General features: G+C 39.2%; 1 protein-coding gene across 4 annotated transcripts in view; it reads right to left on the minus strand.

The window, feature by feature from the left end:
• Positions 1–5251: 5251 nt before the first annotated feature.
• Positions 5252–17986, minus strand: part of LOC139812680 (E3 ubiquitin-protein ligase RNF220) — a 173968-nt gene continuing 161233 nt past the window's right edge. For 3 of the 4 annotated variants that reach the window (XM_071777737.1, XM_071777729.1, XM_071777712.1), the window contains 5 exons: positions 14715–14986; positions 12916–13183; positions 11593–12053; positions 7525–7599; positions 5252–7065 (listed from right to left, as the gene is read on the minus strand). In XM_071777737.1, the coding sequence (XP_071633838.1) occupies positions 6955–7065; positions 7525–7599; positions 11593–12053; positions 12916–13183; positions 14715–14986 (1187 nt within the window). In that variant the 3' untranslated portion in view covers positions 5252–6954. The remainder of the gene's footprint in view (positions 7066–7524; positions 7600–11592; positions 12054–12915; positions 13184–14714; positions 14987–17986) is intronic. The other variant, XM_071777719.1, reaches the window with a different exon arrangement.

Here is a 17986-nt window from a genome sequence, read left to right on the forward strand (position 1 = left end):
AAATAATTGGAGAAGAAGTATGATAATATTATTTAAGATATCGTCGTCAAACATTTTTATCATCGTCGTCATCAGTAGGTCGTTCTTGATGTTACGTCGCACAGTACCGTTTCTCATTAATATTACATTATTTCAACTCTCTCATGCATTTAAGCCCACTTTGCACTTTTTGCTTTTTACCTTCGTTTCTTATTGAATAGATCGCGCGTCAAGATAACAAGACGAAATAACCATGGCCAGATAAATATAATTGCCAACTTAATAGTCGTGTTTCCAGTGAATAACTTATATCACGTATTTAAAAAAAAAAAAAAATAAAAAAGCAGCCTTTTCGTTTGCAAGTGCGATGACAGCTGATGTAATTGTCGGCGATTATTTCGAAAATTAATTGCCGGAGCATTCGCGGCAGCTCCTGCCAAATGCATTTGCATACAACAGGAAGTTCACCACACCAGGTAACTTGTCGTCTCGTATCGTATTTGTAGATTGTAGATCATGAATAATAAAGCTACAGCTGCACGTCGTATTCACAACATTAATTTGTTACTTACCCGCGATATTTCCATCGATAAGTAATTGTGCACACCTTTCTTATCTATCTTGATCAATGAAATATTATTTCAGATCTCGCGTGCAATCTCGATATGAAGCTTGTTCGAGCCTCGATATAAGCCTCGATACCTTCTACTATCGCGCGGTTATTTTTAAGACAATTAATCGCAAAAGAACAATGTAAAATAGTGCGATCACTTTTTTGAAGTAAATATAAAATTTTGACGTAACTTTATTTAATAAATTATTACGCAAATCACGAAATTCTTTCATTTATCTAAATGGGGAACAAAAACGATTTTTCCAACTGTTATCGATATTAATATAAACGAATTTTCATTTAGATATAATTTTATTTTTATATATATATATAAGTATATATATATATATATATATATATATATATATATATATATGTATATGTATGTATACAGGGTGCTCATAACGACCGTAACAACGCTTAAGAGCAGATTCTAAGACTTGTCATAAATACTTTAATATTTTTTTATTAGAAACATATACATGTTTTTTCATCTATAAAAGCATTAAAAAAATACGAATATTTTTCCTTGCTAGGTAATTTTGGCATAACATTTTTTAAAAGCTTTGTATCACTGTCATAGCTTTGAATTTAATAGCAAAAATTGATTATGAAAATTACGAATTTTTGTAATGTAACACTTACAAACATAACTATATCGTTATGACAATTATTAATCTTTTAAGCATTGAAAAGATTAGAGCAATATTCATGTAAACGATTTAATTCTTGATATCTGATCTCTTTTTTTATTATTAACTATTTAACTAGCATATACTTTTTTGGCTGTTAACTCGTAGGTGCACGTGGTTATCGTCTCACCACTCGCCGTCCCTTATCGACTCCAATTAATCTTACACAAGCAGAAATCGAATTTGGCAAACCTTCACGAAGCGCGTGTGAAAATATTCGGTCCGCCGCACCTTTCTCGCTCTCAATTTGCGTGCGCGTGTTCTTGCTCTCTCTGTCTCTCTCTCGGGAGAGAGAGAAATTCGCAGACGAAGATGGAGAGAGCGGCTCAAAAAAGCAGAGTGCGATTGGAAGGGAGAGCGATGTTGAGGGGGGCTGGAGGGAGGGTGAGGGGGCGACGAGAAGAAACGACGCGTGGAAGACGGCCGCGAGGATTGCGCACCTGGTCCTCTCTCTCCCTGGCTTTCGCGGCGACGCCCGCGAAGGTGCCGCAGGACGAGGGGACCGAGCGGCGGGGAACGGGAGGACCTCTCAGACGCGGCCTGTCCCCCCCTTCGGCGAAAAGGGGCGGCGACGCGCGGTGCGAATCGAGTCCGCAGGCGTCGAGGACCGGTGGCCGACTTGCGCCGTGTGCGAAGCCCCGTCATCCCTTCCGCTCGCGGGGTTCGCCGAGCGAGAAACACGCCCCCGCCGCGCGACGGCGTACAGCCTCCGCCGGGACCGACGGAACCGTCGGAACCCGCGGATCGTGCCAGACGCTCGCGAGCGGCCGCCACGTGCGGCCGCGTGTGGCCTTGGAATCTGGAGCCGGGGTGTCGTCTCTTTGGCCACTGGTCCATCGTTACAATCGTCGATCATAATTCAGCGATCAGCTAAATTGCGAAAGACGTTTGCTTTTGAAATGTTGCTAAAGTCTAACTGGCAATTTGCCCAACCGTTTCGTCAAAAGACTCAATTATGTAATTGTCATTGTGAATTTTCGCTATCACAAACTGCGGTTATCAAAAAATAGATGATAACTTTAAAATTATATTAATATGCGTCAAATAAATAACGCCGTATGATGTATCTAGATTATTCGTTTGCCAATCGACAATAGATATTCCGTTGCGCAAGTGGTATGAACCCTTTCAAAGAATGAAATCATAAGAAACTATTCTTCTTCTATTGTATCCCTTAATTAATTCAAGAGTCTATTCTCTATAACAAAATCTGAATTATTGAGCGACGCGACGTTAGAAGACTATAAAAGTATCATTTAAGAAAATCGAAAAAGAATATATTTAATTTTAATACAACTTTGCTTGATATTATTGAAATGAATAAGAATTCGCAGCATCACACAATATATCCAAATATAATAATAAATCTATATAAATTTTTCATCGCGACGTCAAAAAATATATAAATCTCCAATAGATATCGCTAAGAAATTTAAAACGTCAATTTCTCTTTCTAAAACATCTTTCGGAGCTTTGTCTGCGTTTTGCATGCGTCCCTTATCCGCCGCTATTAAGATCGCCTACGTTTTATCTCCGCGCTTCTCCCATGGGTCTATATCTACAACATTACCCTCCGCCATCCACAACAAAGTATCGCCGACAATTCGACGGTAACGTGGTCGAGCGTTTCCATTTCTATGCAGCAGAATGGAATAGAGTTCAATGACTCGGAAGGGGGAGAAGGGGGAAACAGGAAGGGAGAGAAGGGCAGAGGCGTCTTTCGCGGCGTTCCGCGGGATTGACTGCGGGCGGACGAGCTTCGGGGCGCGAGCTTCTCGCGCGCGTGAACTCGCGCGTAAGTAGGAAAATGCGTCGCGGACGCGATGGAGGGAGAGGCGGAGCTTCCATCGCCTCCACCTACGAGCCCACCTTTCGCGGGAGGTATGTCGCCCGGCCCGGGTTTCCAGGAAAACCTTTTCCACAATCATGCTCCTCTCTCTCTCTCTCTCTGTTTCTCCCTCTCTGTCTCTCTTTCTTTCCCATTTTTCCGTTCCCACCACCACCGTTTATCTCCACCTCGGAGAGCGGCCCCGACATTTTCCTTCATCGACTGCCTCTTACCGATGATGGTGAATCCGCACTAGCCAGCCGGGTTTCTGCAGTTTACTTTCTCCAGAACGCGCTCGTAGATAGATAGGCATATGTGGAGGTAACTGGGAGTGGCTGATAAAAGTGTTAAATAGGAAACGTAATAGCGATCGCATCGAAATGGCAAATCGAATAGGACGAAAAATTAGATTAATCTTGCATAAATAACGATAGAACTGGAGCAAGAATTGGAACGAGGCTGAAGAACGTTATTAAGGCGCGCGGCAAGGGATTGGGCTTTATAGCAAATGGCCTTATAGGATTGTTTTGTAAACAACGATGGCTATGCACGATGGATGACGCGTGGTGCTGGACTTCCGCGTGCGTATCAACCCTAAATGCTGGGCTGCCAACGTGTGTCCGTGCGATTCGACTAGAAGAGATGGTCAAGCAACGCTAACGACCCTACAACTATAAATAACACAGACGAACTCCCATTCGCAGATTTTTATTAATTAATTTCTCTTTTGTATATCGTTCTGTCGTTTTTCAAAATTATGCTCATCTAACATTTTCGGAAAGATCGGTAGAAACTGCAGTCTTTATAATATTTTAATAAAAATGACGGTTTGGTTTCCTAATGGTTGTAACGTCCACGTGACCACCGATCAAGCTCCAGAGTCGATAGCTTGTAAACAGTAGGAACGACGCGTCCCTTCGTCCACTTTCTCCCTCGATTACAACATTGTCATTTATTTAATGTGTTATAGGTATATAGCCATCTTGAACGAAGTAGGTGAGGACTCCATAGACACACACTCGATTTTCCCTCGCGCAAGAGTTCCGCATACCGAGTCCACCATCTTGCCACGCGACTTCGTCGCTCTTGCACCTCAAGGTACATCCCCCGCCTGCATCCCCAGCGAGCTGCGAACTCTTTCCCTCCCTCTCGGAAAATCCGCCCGGGATGGACGGATCCATACGGATCCGGGCTCCACCTTCGCCGGCACTTTCACCGCCGCCACCTCCTCCACTTCCGTCTTCGCCACCACTACTTCCGTCTCCGTTACCTGCGCCCGCCCTTGCCTATTACTCGGTTCGTAAACCCCGATGCGCCATTTTGCGTGACCCTTTTTCCTCCGAGACCCGCCACCGCGGTGACCTCTTCGATCTCCCCGGTGACCCCTACCCGTCGCTCTCGCTTCCGTTGCGGCTTTAATCAGAGCTCCTTCGAAGCGAGTACGTTATAGCGCAGAGATAAAGAACGGAAATTAAACGTTAGACATTTATAAAACTCGAACATAGTAGTGTCTTTTTTTTTAGCCATTCTCTCTCTCTCTCTCTTGTGCGCGCGCATCGACTGAATTTTATTCGGATTCACACTAAGGAGATTAAATTCTTCAAATTATTATTATTACCGTACTTGACCCTTGCTTGAAAGATTTGCTTATTTAAAAGGCGCTCTTAAAAAAATGCTACCGTGTCCCAAAGGAGAACTTCATTGTAGATCCGCACGATAGTTTTGTATTATTCTCATACATTTTGTATTACTTTCTGCATCAATTTTAGTGACTTTAATTTGCCTACGATTTTATAACTTATTATTAAAAAACTAAACTCAATTATATTTGTCTAATTAGTCTGAAATATCAATAATTCTCCCGGCAGTATATTAATGTTTGCAATTTTTCGTGTCAAGAAGAAATGATGTAGGAAATAATAGTATTCTCGCGATGCATCTTAACATTTCTCGACTGTTTTCTCAGTTTACAAAATGGAAAAATCATCAAATTGTTTGAATGTCGAATAGCAACCGAGAAACGATAATAAATATCAATACGTACCTGCTGTATCTTCTTCTCCGACGAAAATATCTGAATCTCGTCGATTTGGCCGGGGAGAAAAAAATAACTCGTGACAACGCAGGCACACACAAATGTACATTCCATGATCGTTTTATTTCGATTACAGAACAGCGATCGGGGGACTTACTTCTCTTCTTGATCCGTTTAGTGTATTTACATTAGCTCGCGCTGGTGCATCGCGAGAGACTGATTTGGCGATGATCTAAAAGTGATCTGATAATTATACGACGAGCGCGTCGAAAGCCGATCATTGGAAAACGCAGCAGTTCGAAGAAAAACCTCGCTATAACTCGTGACCCATAGATCCCGTACAAATAATTCGCGTCGAAAAGAAACAGAGACTCACACAGCCAATCGGCTTTCTCTCGCGTCGTCCTTTCGCGTAATCTTAAGATTCTTTAATTCGTCGTTTGTGAAACGAAGATACTGTACGATGCGACCCTCGTCGACGCGGACCGACGACGTCGTGGATGCGTCTCGCAGTTTTGTCGCGTGTTTAACAAACGATCCTCTGTTATACGTTTAAGCCAGGTGTATATGTCGCAAGGATTTCGCGTAATTCGTTTTTCTTTTTTTTTTTTTTCAAAATTTCTAGGGAATCCATAAAAAGCCTGGATATTTGGAAATAATGGAATAAATAAAAATAAAAAATATAAATATAAAATATAACTATAAATATATATATATATGTAGGTCTAGAGGTATGTTCCGGGACTGTTTACGTTTTTTGAAATGTACAGTCCTGGAATATAACGCATATATATGTAATCAGATTCAAAAAATTGTCCCGAAACGTGCCGTAGGACATGAATTTTTTCCAGGACAGTCCTGGAAACTGCCAAATGTCCTGGAATATACCGATGTAAAAAAATAAAAGTCCCGGAACATACTTCCGGACCTACATATATATATATATATATATATATATATATATATATATAATATCTAACATATTTATAAATATAAATTAATACAAATTTCAACTCACAATTTTACTAACAGAATCTAGGATTTTGCAAAAAGATTAGTAAGATTGTGTAATTTTTATTCGTTCTACAAATATCCCGGTTTTTTCTGGATTCTCTAGAAATTTTGCAAAAAAAGAAAAACTAATTTCACGAAATACCTGCGACACGTTCATTAGAAGTGTACATTTATAATATATATGATGATTGTTCAATAATAAAAAATTATTTCAGATGTCTGTATAAACATTTCGATTGTAAAAATTGCGACGAAATCATTTGTCGCAAAAATATACAATTAAGTATATCAAAAAAATTAAAGTTGAAAGATTCATTTCGTCAAAACGGAACGTACCTTTTTTTAACGAAGCTGTAAAAAATCATCGAGAACTCGAATCGATATACTCGTCCAATTAGTATTGCAATAACATTGCGATTTCAATAACAAGTCCGGAATAGCGGAATGGTGCGGCGAGATCATGGAAAAGTTGACAGTTTTCGGAAGGGACGGCGAGTTTGTAAGTGTAGACGAATTATGTCGACCGCGATCGTTAATGGACGCGCAAAACTGCGTCGGTAATTCTGGAGTGGACGCTCGGTTGGCGATCGTTAAGAACTAACGAAGTTAATTTACTAGCTCTAAGATGCATAAACGTACATACTAGGGAGTTAATTTACGTAACGCAGAGAAATATACAAGTATTTACAGGAGGTCGAACGCTCGTTGATAACGCTGCTCGGCCGATCCGGAATTTCCGGGGGTTGGCTGGGGGGAGAACGCCGGACTCCCGAGGGACGTCGAGTCGGCTCGTTCACATGTAGATGCGCCGCAGATCGGACGGTGACGTTATCATGTTGCATTGTGGACAAAGCTTCTTCGCACCCTGTAACAGCGGCAAGAAACCTCGTTTTCTCTCAACAGGCTTCGAGACCAAAAGTGATCATTGGACAGAACTCGAGAACAGTCAGAAGAATAGCCCAGACAGCAAGCGTATCCAAAATCGGGACATCTTTGAGACATCTTTAAGACGTTTTATAACTCGATTTTCGACACGGTGCTGTCTGGGTAGAGAACAACTGCTGATAATAGTTTTGAATAGAGGCGACTTTCGACAAATTTCGATAAATATATACTCATCGGTGATCAAATTAATGCTGTAGTTTTATGCAAAAGAAAATTAAATTCAGATGTCGATCTGACAATTATGGTTACTTATAAGTATTAATATATATTTACAGAAATAAGCTATATTTTGTGAGTTGCATGTTACGTCTGAGTTATAAGTTTAAAGAGTTTAATTGAATTATTTAAAATGTGTTTGTCTGAAAAATAACTAGGCAGTTTGGAAGCGTACTAGCTGCTATCAACAATTAACACTCACCAGCGTGTGCAGCCAGCATTGCTCGCAGTGTACGTGCCAGCAACAAACCGAAGTGACCGGCTTTTTATATTGTTCCTGGAAATGGAAAATCCGCGCGTTCGGTAAATAAAATAATTGGCGAACTCGCTCACGCCACGATACCTCCAATTTCTTACATGCGTTAATATAAAAAATATTGTAACTGCGTACAAAGGCTTATCATTACTGCTAATTTAACTAATCAGCAAGCGTACGGTGACATAATTGCTCTTGAAACTTCTGAGATGAGTCGCGCGTATCGAAAGCAAAAAGGGAAGAGCTTAATACTAAATGAAAAAGACCAATAAACAAGCAACGATAATTGTTAAATAATTAATTTAATATATACAAAAATAAATTGGTATACGTTTCGACTACACTGAATCTTCTCAGCCATTACATTAATTAAACAGGAGTGATAGATAAGAGATTGAATTTAAGGACACAATACATTGACGTAACATAAGTGGAAAACTAATTGAAAATAAGTCAAACGTTGATAAAAAAAACTTATACAAAAATGAATAAAGAAAAACAAGATGATAAATCGTAATATAATGATTATGTGAAGCCACATCTTAATTTCTCATTAGATTAATGCGAAGCGGGGGGTACAGCGCGGCCGAGATAACGCGAGATAGATTTAACGATCGCGAGATCGGGAGTCGGATCCGGCAGTTTCTCCAGCGACCGTTCACTCTCCCAGCGGTTTTTCCACGAGATGAATTAAAGCGATCGTTATACTCGCGGCCTTTACGTAAGCGGCATTCCTCCCAGGATCGGCAAATACGCCCGCCGTTTATCCCCGAGCCGATAACGACCGCGGGATCCGATACACATTTAGCGTTTTACTGCCACCATTGCACGTTACGAGCGAGATCGCGTCCGTCTTATCTCGCGCGGCGAGAGTTATTCCGCGTTGATCGCGGACCTATAACAAAGTGCGGCGAAGTCGGAGGACAGGTAATATCGCGCCGACGATGGAAACACTGAGAAGTGATATTATAACGTAATGCTCCTTCGCTACTTCGTTAATTCATATACGGGCGGCGCGTTAGGGAATAATTTATTTCGGCCATTTAAATATTTCAAGCTATCGCCGATGGGAGGAACGCGGTCGAATTTTACGCGCATTTTATATATGTCGTACGCAATTATTTACGAGTTGCGAAACATGCGTTTTCAGATCGCGAACGAAACGCGATGAAATAATATGTATAATGTAATATTACAAGAACGTAATAATATATAAAATACGATATAAAGCGCGCGCCGTTTTTCCGGCTTATTTTTTGCATGTTCAATTTGATTTTTCACAATATTAAAATCAGCAAGTTATCTATATATATGATACAAGATGAACTAATTACAGTGACTCAATTACAATCATATGCCGTATTAGCGTTCAAAAGTTAATCGGTTCAGTTTTTTACGTTAAATAATCGTTAGAGAGCAAAACCTAATTTTTATTATTACGATCGTTTCATTTATTTTGTGAACTGTTTTATTCAAACAATAAATTGTTCTGTGAAATTTCAATAAAACTTCAATTCCATGCAGTACTTTTTAGCTTAATTTCGTTTCTTTATTTAAAAAATTTAGGAATTAATGTACGTGCATTTTCGATTACTTGCTAGTTTAATATTAATAAAATATTATTTGTAAAAAATCACGTTTACTTTTATACCTTGAATTTACCTCGAAATTCAAATATACACAGAAAAAAAAAACGTTCTTACTTATACATAGAATAGGGTAACTAGGGGCAATATGCCACTCGTTATGTTTAACAAAGCTACGGCTAGGAGCGTTGTTGTAAATACTGTAAAATTGTTAAAAATATTATATCTGACGTTTTGCCCAAGTTTTACTTACTTTCTGTCAGTATTATAGTTTTTATGGGGTAAGTACAGTATGACAAGTATGACAACGTGCTTTTTAGAATTTTCTTCTATATAGTGTTTTATATAAGATATTCTTCAAGCATTACACTATTTTTAACTCGATCAGCTTGTCGTTCTATTAACCCTCAAAAGAGTCCGTGCTTTTTGGCACCTTAAAAGTACTCCGTCGGGTCCTTTTTGCCTTTCGACTTATAAATAATATTAAATATCATTCAAAAAATTGCGCAAAATTCATAGATATTCTTTGAACTTTCCTCTTTTAAGCTGTAATGTTGGTTTCTAAAAATTTTTTTTCTTTAATAGTTTTTTTTTAGTTATTAGCATAAAGAAATTGAAAAAGTGATTTTTTTTTAAATTCGTAATAAATATAAAAAATAAGTTTCAAGCTCAAAAAAATATTAAAAAAGATATTCAGGATCGTATTTTTCGGGTGGACGAAAACGACCCGACGCGACGGAGTCCTTTGAGGGTTAAGGGGATCCTAAAGCCGTCTGTAATACCGGCTTTTTTTCTTAGCACTAATCTTTTAATTGACTTTATAGAAATGCAAAATTCTTGTCTAGAATTAAAGTACGCATCAAAATCTAGGTCATGGTGGTCAAATTTATATCGAAAACGAAAAAAAATTAATATTTTTGTTAATTTTTGGTATACGTGACGACAATATTTGCTTTGTACAAAAATTCCACGATAAATATCCACAAAATTAGACCGGCATGACCTAGGGACAACATTTAAGAACAATCGTGCAATTAGATCTAAGATTGAAAACCTAGAAAAAAAGATTACTTTATATAACTTTTATATGTGCAAAAGCACATTCAGGTTGACAGGATAAGCAATATTGCGTGTGGCAAGAGATGGCGCAGTAATCGAACAAAGACAGATGCCTCTCGTTAGACAAGGACAGATATAGATATATGACAAGAAAACAGAATTAGAAATGTTGACATTACCGACGTCGAGGAAGTTCAGCCTTCACTTTAGGATCCCCTTAACATTAGTTAGGATAAAAGTATTCAGTACGTCGCCGATTCGTTTTACTGGCAATCGTATAATACAAGCTGATTTTAATATAAAACTGCTTCTTGGGGGAATATGCCACTACTTAGATATAAGGGTAAAATGCCAGTACTGTTTATAGCTTCCTAACCTACTAACAGGATACTGCTAGTAGGTTAGGAAGCTGTAAACAGTATAAATAAATATGTTGCCGTATAAATATTGAAAAAATGTTGAAAAAATGATGAAAAAATATTGAAAAATGTTGAATAAACACGTTTATTTCATACGCTAAGAATATTATAGGCTACGTACTTAATATTTTGCAAAATTGCATTCCGAATAATTTAGACTACTTGTAGCACACAGAGTATTATTGAAATGCAAAGAAAGTAATAAAAATATTCTTTCACATGTTTTTAGACAAGAATGTCCTTCTAAAGTTAAATTACTATACATGTTTGTATATGTGGCATATTATCCCATACTATGTGGCATATTACCCACATGGGTGGGTAATATGCCATTTTGCAACACTTTTGTATTTCTTTCTTTTTAATAGTAAACAATCAAAATATTTCATTAAAACCATATATAAATAACAGATAAAAGAAGGAAAAAGAAGACCAGTATGCAAAGATACCTCAAAAAGAAAGAGAAATAGGAAAAAAATCATATTTTTCTTAAGTATGGCATATTCCCCCGAGTTACCCTATCTTTACTTTTGACATGTAAATTTTAATCTTTATATTCTTTACGTGAACACATATAATGTTGATTTAATTTTATTTTGTTACAATGAAGAAAAAAAAGACATCACTATCAAAATAATCATATTGTACTCTTTATGTAACAATTGTATAATATTCAAATTAAATTATAACATTTTTGAAATACAAAAATATAAAATTCTTTTAAGAAAATTATATGTTTTTGCTTTATATTCGTCTTGATTAAATTAAAGATTAATTTTTTTCTGCATGTGTATACTATTGCAATGGCACTGGAATAACGTTAAATGAACTTTGTATACAGTCACGCTACAAGTTCACTGCTGTCTAAAACTAAACGCCGGAGTGTTTCTTGAATCAGAAACGCAATTCAGAAATCCCGCCTTATTCACAATCGAGATTGATTAACTCACCATGCAGATGAGACATTTGAAGGGTTGCACGCGCATCTCCGCCTCGAGCTCGCGGATGCGGCCGCGGAGGGCCTCGACGACGGGCGTGTCGCCGTCCCTCCTGGGCGACACGGAGGTACCCTCGTCGGGATCGTTCTGTTGGGCGACGGGCGTCGCGGCGCCCGGCTCCGGCTTCACCTCGACCAGGCCCTGTGTCGTCAGTCCGGAGTCCGGGGTCAGCTGCTGTGGCGTGTGCGGCGCGTTCGGCGAGATGACGGCCTCGCGAAGCGCGTCCCGTTCCTTCTGTTCGCGCGGCGTGCCGTCGACCCGCGGCGCGACCACATCCGCCTCGGAGTACTGGGCGGGCCCGAACTCGGCGGCGTCGTCGCCGTCGACCACCAGATCAACGTCCTCGTCCTCGTGATTGCCGCCCCCGCCCCTGGCACCGCCGCGGTTGCTCGAGGAAGTGGCGAGGCCTGCAGCTGCGAAGCAGAAGAGCGGCGAGCTCTCAGCGCGTTTCGGTGCGGAACGACGCGTGAAAGTGAAAACTTGAGGAGAAATTACACTGTTAAATTCATAAGGTCGAATTGTACTCAATTTGAGTAATTTTTGTACATTCCTATAGGATTGTCACTGCTGTTACTCAATACTGTTTTGTGTTAAAATAATAAATTTCGACACACACATGGTAGTTAAAAATAACAAAATGTTATTTAACTCAAGGCATTGGTTTAAATTTCATCCTTCAATATTTAACAGTATAGAGGCACATATTACCAACAACACCGGACAATGTAGGTATACTTAAATTTTCTTTTTCATCCTGGGTCAGATTTTTTTTATTCTGTTATAATCTACACAAATATATCTCTAAAAATATGATATGTAAAAGAAATTGGGTTAATTGAAGAAAAGTTGAATGTAGCTATTTATGGATTTATAGATTTAAAATTTTTGTGGCATATAAAATATCAGACTAATTTTTCTTAAAAAGTATCTAAATTTGCAATCGGTGTAAAGTATGTTTTTGCTACGGAAGTTCATATTCTACTGTCACTCTAAATTAGGTAATCTCAAACGATACGAAATGTTTTTTTTTATTTCAAAAGGAAAACTAAATATACGATTATGACATCTGTCGTACAATTCATAATTATCGAGCGCATATTTATTTTGCGCTTTCCCATAAATATATTTAACGTCCTATTGATCTGACGTTTTTAGGTAAATATAAAGTCGTGCATTATACGTGCTTAATAACCGCAAATTTAATACAAATATTTGCACAATTCTGCGCGTGACATAATAAATGCGCGTGTAATTTAGCGCCGCAAATGGACTTACCGGAGAACCCACCGACGAGCATGGAAGTGGCGCGCACTCTTGTCTGGCCGGCCCATTCGTACTCCTCGTACTCGGGGTCGCCCTCGACGTCGACTTCCTCCTCGTCGACGTTCGCGTTCTGCCCGGCCGGGTTCCCGTTGTTCTGCTTGTTCAGGCATCGGTCGACGTGTTGATTCAATTCCTCCGGGGTGCCTGACAGCCTCTCGCTGCAAACCGGACAGGACGCCTCGTCCGCTTTTCGCTTCCGATTCTTAACGCGTATTCTGGCCTGCGCATAAAAAAACAACACGCATATATTATACCTAATCAGTAATCATCACGTTTCGTATCTCGTCAAAATCCCCCAATTTGCTTCGAGAGAGAGAGAAAGAGAAAACTTTACGCGATTAACCGTTTGTTGTCCCTATTTGAGAACACCTACTTCTTCGCAATTTTTCTATGTTTTTACGTATTTCATAATTGGTTTGTGTAAGATATTTTTCACAACACCTCCACGGAAAGTTCGACTTTCCATGCCTGTCCCTGTAGAGAGGGACGAAAATGGCCAATTTTACGCCAGGGCTTACTTTCCTCTCTAGGGAAGAGAATTAATACTTTCCGCCCGCTATGCCGAGTGGAAAGTATCAATTTATTCTTCCCTAGGGAGGAAAGTATAAGCCCTGGCGTGAAATTGGCCACTCTTGCCTCTCTCTAGGCATGGAAGTCGAACTTTCCGTAAAGGTATTGTGAAAAATATCGTGTACACCTCGGGTCGAAAGCTTTTTCAGACCTCGTGTGATTTGCCGCCCGAGCCGAAAGCGAGGGCGGCAAACTTCACACTCGTCTGAAAAACGCTACTTTCGTCCCTTTGGTGCACAATATACTATGGTATCGTTATGTTCCTAAGACTTGTACATATATAAACTGAATAAATATGTAATTATTTTTCCGTTGTTTGGCTCTTCACTGATAATTTCTAAATACATTTATCACTTCTAAAATAAAAATTCATTACAAGCGGACTTTGATACTTTGCAAGATTTCTCTTGTAAGAATTTTGATAAATTATTTATATTTAACTTACATTTGCGGTATATTCATAATTTTTTATTTATATTAGATTTTTTCATTAAAAAGCAGCAAAAATTTCTTCGATATTGGATCCGTCATTTTCAAATTTTGACTGCAGATTTGAAATAGAAGGAAAAATTCTTACGTATAAAATTTTATACGTAAATAAATCATAGTTAAAATTCGAAGTATAGGTTCCAATGAAAAATTTGTACGAATAAACCAGGCCAACTAAGAACCAGCGCGGTAAATGATGCGCGAAAGTTTTATTTATATTTTTATTTTACATATTTTTTCCAACCTTTGACTGCGTGCCGACTAGATTTGCCAGACTTGAAACACAGCTCCGGCTGGAGTAGTAAAATCCCCCCCTACGCACCTAATAAAATCGATTCGATTTAATTTTTGATGCTATATGCATCTAAATAACTGTAAAGATTTCTTGCAAAAAATCATTGCAAAAAATGTAAAATAAAAATATAAATAAAACTATGTAAAATATGTAAAATAAAAATATAAATAAAATTTTCGCGCATCATTTACCGCGCTGGTTCTTAGTTAGCCCGGTTTATTCGTACAAATCATAGTTAATTTTGTTCAACTTGACTGCCATATTGAATCTTTTATTTTGATTTATTTATCGATTTCAGCTTTGCAATTATTATAGCAACCCCAAAAACCGCCATATATTAAAAGCAAACAAAAATTTGTGTAACAAAGGGTTAAACAGGAAATAACGAATACGTTACTTGTCTATTGGCCTTGATCCTTTTGTATGTCTCCCATCTACCCTGAGGGGTGCCGTCCGCCGCCGATGGGGCGTGCAGCATCGGGCCATGGGGATGATCTTGGGGATGCGTCGGCGGTAAGGTCGACCTCGAGGGTCGAGGTCTTGAAGACGCCGAGGAGACCTTATACAATCGATCGAGCTCCTGAGCGAAATGTTGCTCCAGTTCTTGAGGTCTCACTGTCACTCCGCAAACCGGACAGCAAGATGGATCCGAAGGGAATTTCTTCTTGCCTGAAATAAAAAGAATTCAAATTACGATTAGAATAGCTTTATTTGATACCTACTAAGATAATGTCTATACCTACTAAGATAATCTAAGATAATGATTTTACAGACTTTACAGAACAAGCTGATGTCAATTATATTGTTAAACTTGAAAATTATTTATCAATTGTATTAATACTTTGTAAAGTTCGTAAAATATCAGAAAAGATAATAATCTTTTTCATGTCTCTTAAGTTGCTCTTTTTTTTCATTATAATTCAATAGCAAGTAATAAAGATACTTTAGGCAGTAACTGCTCTAAATTACTTATAGAACAATTCTTCCAAATTTCTTTTAAATATTTCAAACAGAAATAAGTGTCATTACGGCAACGTATATCGTTCTTGTGCGTCAATGGAAAGTATTGTCGGTGAAAGGTGAAATAATTTTCAGTAAGAAGAAAAACGAAAAGGAAAGAAAGAAATCCCCTCTTATTTGACAATTAAACGCATTTAAGGGATGCCTTTGATGTCCTCAGAAAGTGAAGATTTAGCCAGCGCGTGCGCTCGAGGAATGAGATCACCGGCGCCGCGCCTCTTGGAAGACGTCGGCTAACGCGATTTAAAAAGTATTCAACTCGCGTCGTAATTACTTTTCGCGACGTAGTTCGTCCTCGCCGTCGGGACGCGCGCGTCGCATTAAGCCCAGAAACGAGCCGCGAAACGAAAACCACCGTCGTAGGTCAACGCGGTCCGGCTCGTTTACTCGCAATTTATTGCCCCGTAAAACGGCGAATAAAAGGGGAGGGGAAGGGGGAGAAAAAAGAAGAAGAGGCACGAAAGGCGGAAAGGCAGCCGAGGAGAAGAGGAAGGAGGGGGGGGGGGGCGGCGGCAGAAGATGGGCGAGGGAAAAAGCGCGGCGCAAACGGCCGCGTGCCCGCGGTAATCCAGCGGGATACTTCTGTCTCGGAGCCGTCGCTCCGTAGTCCGTGCGGCCAGACCAGACGCACTCCGACGGGGAATGCATAATTAATTGCGAAAGCCTGTCGCCGTCTGTGCGCCCCGCGGTTCGCGCGGGGCACGGCGCGCGACGGCATCGAGAGGTAAATGCATAAACTTATAGGGAAAGTTCGCGGTGCCGACGTGCCGGATTCCGCCGGTTGATTTTAATTACGCGTTAATCGCCCGTATCTCAAGGTGGCTTCATAACGTCGCCGCGTGCTGGAAGAATGCCGAGATGAGAGAGCCTTTATGTACGACGGTAAATATTTTAATATTTATCGCGCGGATGAGGAAGCGCTCGGAAACCAGGACGACGCGATTGCGATCGCGTCAGGTGGATGCCAATCGAGTTTTACTTTCGGAAAAGCGCGACGATTCCAAGCCGGCTCGAGACGGTCGAATCTAAGTTGAAATCTAAGTGTGTCTCAGCTCTTTTACGGATAACGTTACAACTGCGATTCGAATTTATCGACCAGACATAACGCGCGGAATTATTTAGAAGCGATTTGTAAGAAACCGAGCGGGACGAACGTTTGTCATGCATTGGAATTTACGCCGACAGGCCCGAAGAAGCACGTTTGGAATTTTGTTTACGTCGTATTACCAATGTGTCGCGCTATCTTTACGGTCGTTTAAAACTGTACCTTGATTTACGTAACACCGTAATGATAACGGTGCGGGATAATATGAATATATATATATATATATATATACACTATATTTTCCGTTCTTTAAGAAATGTTATAAAATAATCAATTTACAAGAAAAATGACGATTCAACGAATCGATTTATCTTAACTGATTTCATTAATTCAAATACAAATTATCAAAATATTTAATTCTATTGAATTATAAAATATTCCAGTAAGTTAAAGCAAGATAACTTACTTATCTTTTGCTATCCAATATATTCAATTAAAGTTTAAGTATCTTTAAGTATCTACATCAATCGCCACTTATCTGAATCGTAGCATTTTTTGAATCTCTTTGTGTGTAAAAAACGCGAAGCAGATCGTTGCTTCTCGATTTATCGCGAGGGATACATCTAGATGCACTTTGCATAATTGGATGCCTCGACTTTCGTTAGACGTAAGACGCTACTGATTGTGAGACCACGATGATAAAATAACGCGAGGTTGACGACGCGTGAATGCGTACATGCACTTTGCGTGCACTTTGAAATTCCTGAGTGATAATCACGGTCCGTCTCGCGAGGCGCGGTAACATCGCGGGTAACGGAAGTCGGCGGAATTAATGTCGCGACGACGAGATGAAGAAAGTCGATTTGAAGGAAGAAATGACACGAGATTTATCAGTTATATTGTGGATAATTCCTTTCGGAAATTATACCCACTTACGATCGAGTCTCTTTCACTTATTAGATAAACCATTCTAAATCAGGTACGGTTTTAGAACATTTTTTGCTTGCGCAATTAAAGTGCTTACTAAACAATTATTAAAAATCTGTCATTATAAACTAAATATAAGTAAATTATGTGACTAAAAATATATATGGAGGGATAAAAACCACAGTGGTGTAAGTCAAATTTTTTTAAATATTTTCTCGTGTGCATAGATGCAATTTATATATTGTACAGATTGCATCTATGCATACGAGAAAATATTTTAAAAAATTTGACTTACACCACTGTGGTTCTTACCCCTCCATATATGTATATTATTTTCTGATAATGTAGAAATTGAAATTTATCTTAATTAGTTAAGATATTTTAAAGAAAAATATTAAAGAATGAGGCGGGCGATGATTTACACATTCATTATGCCTCGAGCTACGTGCTCATCCTACTTCGAAATAGTTCTCAAATTGTCGTCGTTTCAAAATTAGTCTCGTTACTCACACGATGAAATCTCTCAATTGCAATTCCATCTGTAATAATAAATCGCTCTTCGTCTGCTGCAAACGGCTATAAATAGATTGGATAGATTAACGAACGATCTATCGCGGAAATCTAGTTAGGCAGGCATGTCTGCTTATACGACGATATCGATGTCAGGACGAGTGATA

The sequence above is a fragment of the Temnothorax longispinosus genome, chromosome 1 (assembly GCF_030848805.1).
Source record: "Temnothorax longispinosus isolate EJ_2023e chromosome 1, Tlon_JGU_v1, whole genome shotgun sequence".
NCBI classification, from domain to species: Eukaryota; Metazoa; Arthropoda; class Insecta; order Hymenoptera; family Formicidae; genus Temnothorax; species Temnothorax longispinosus.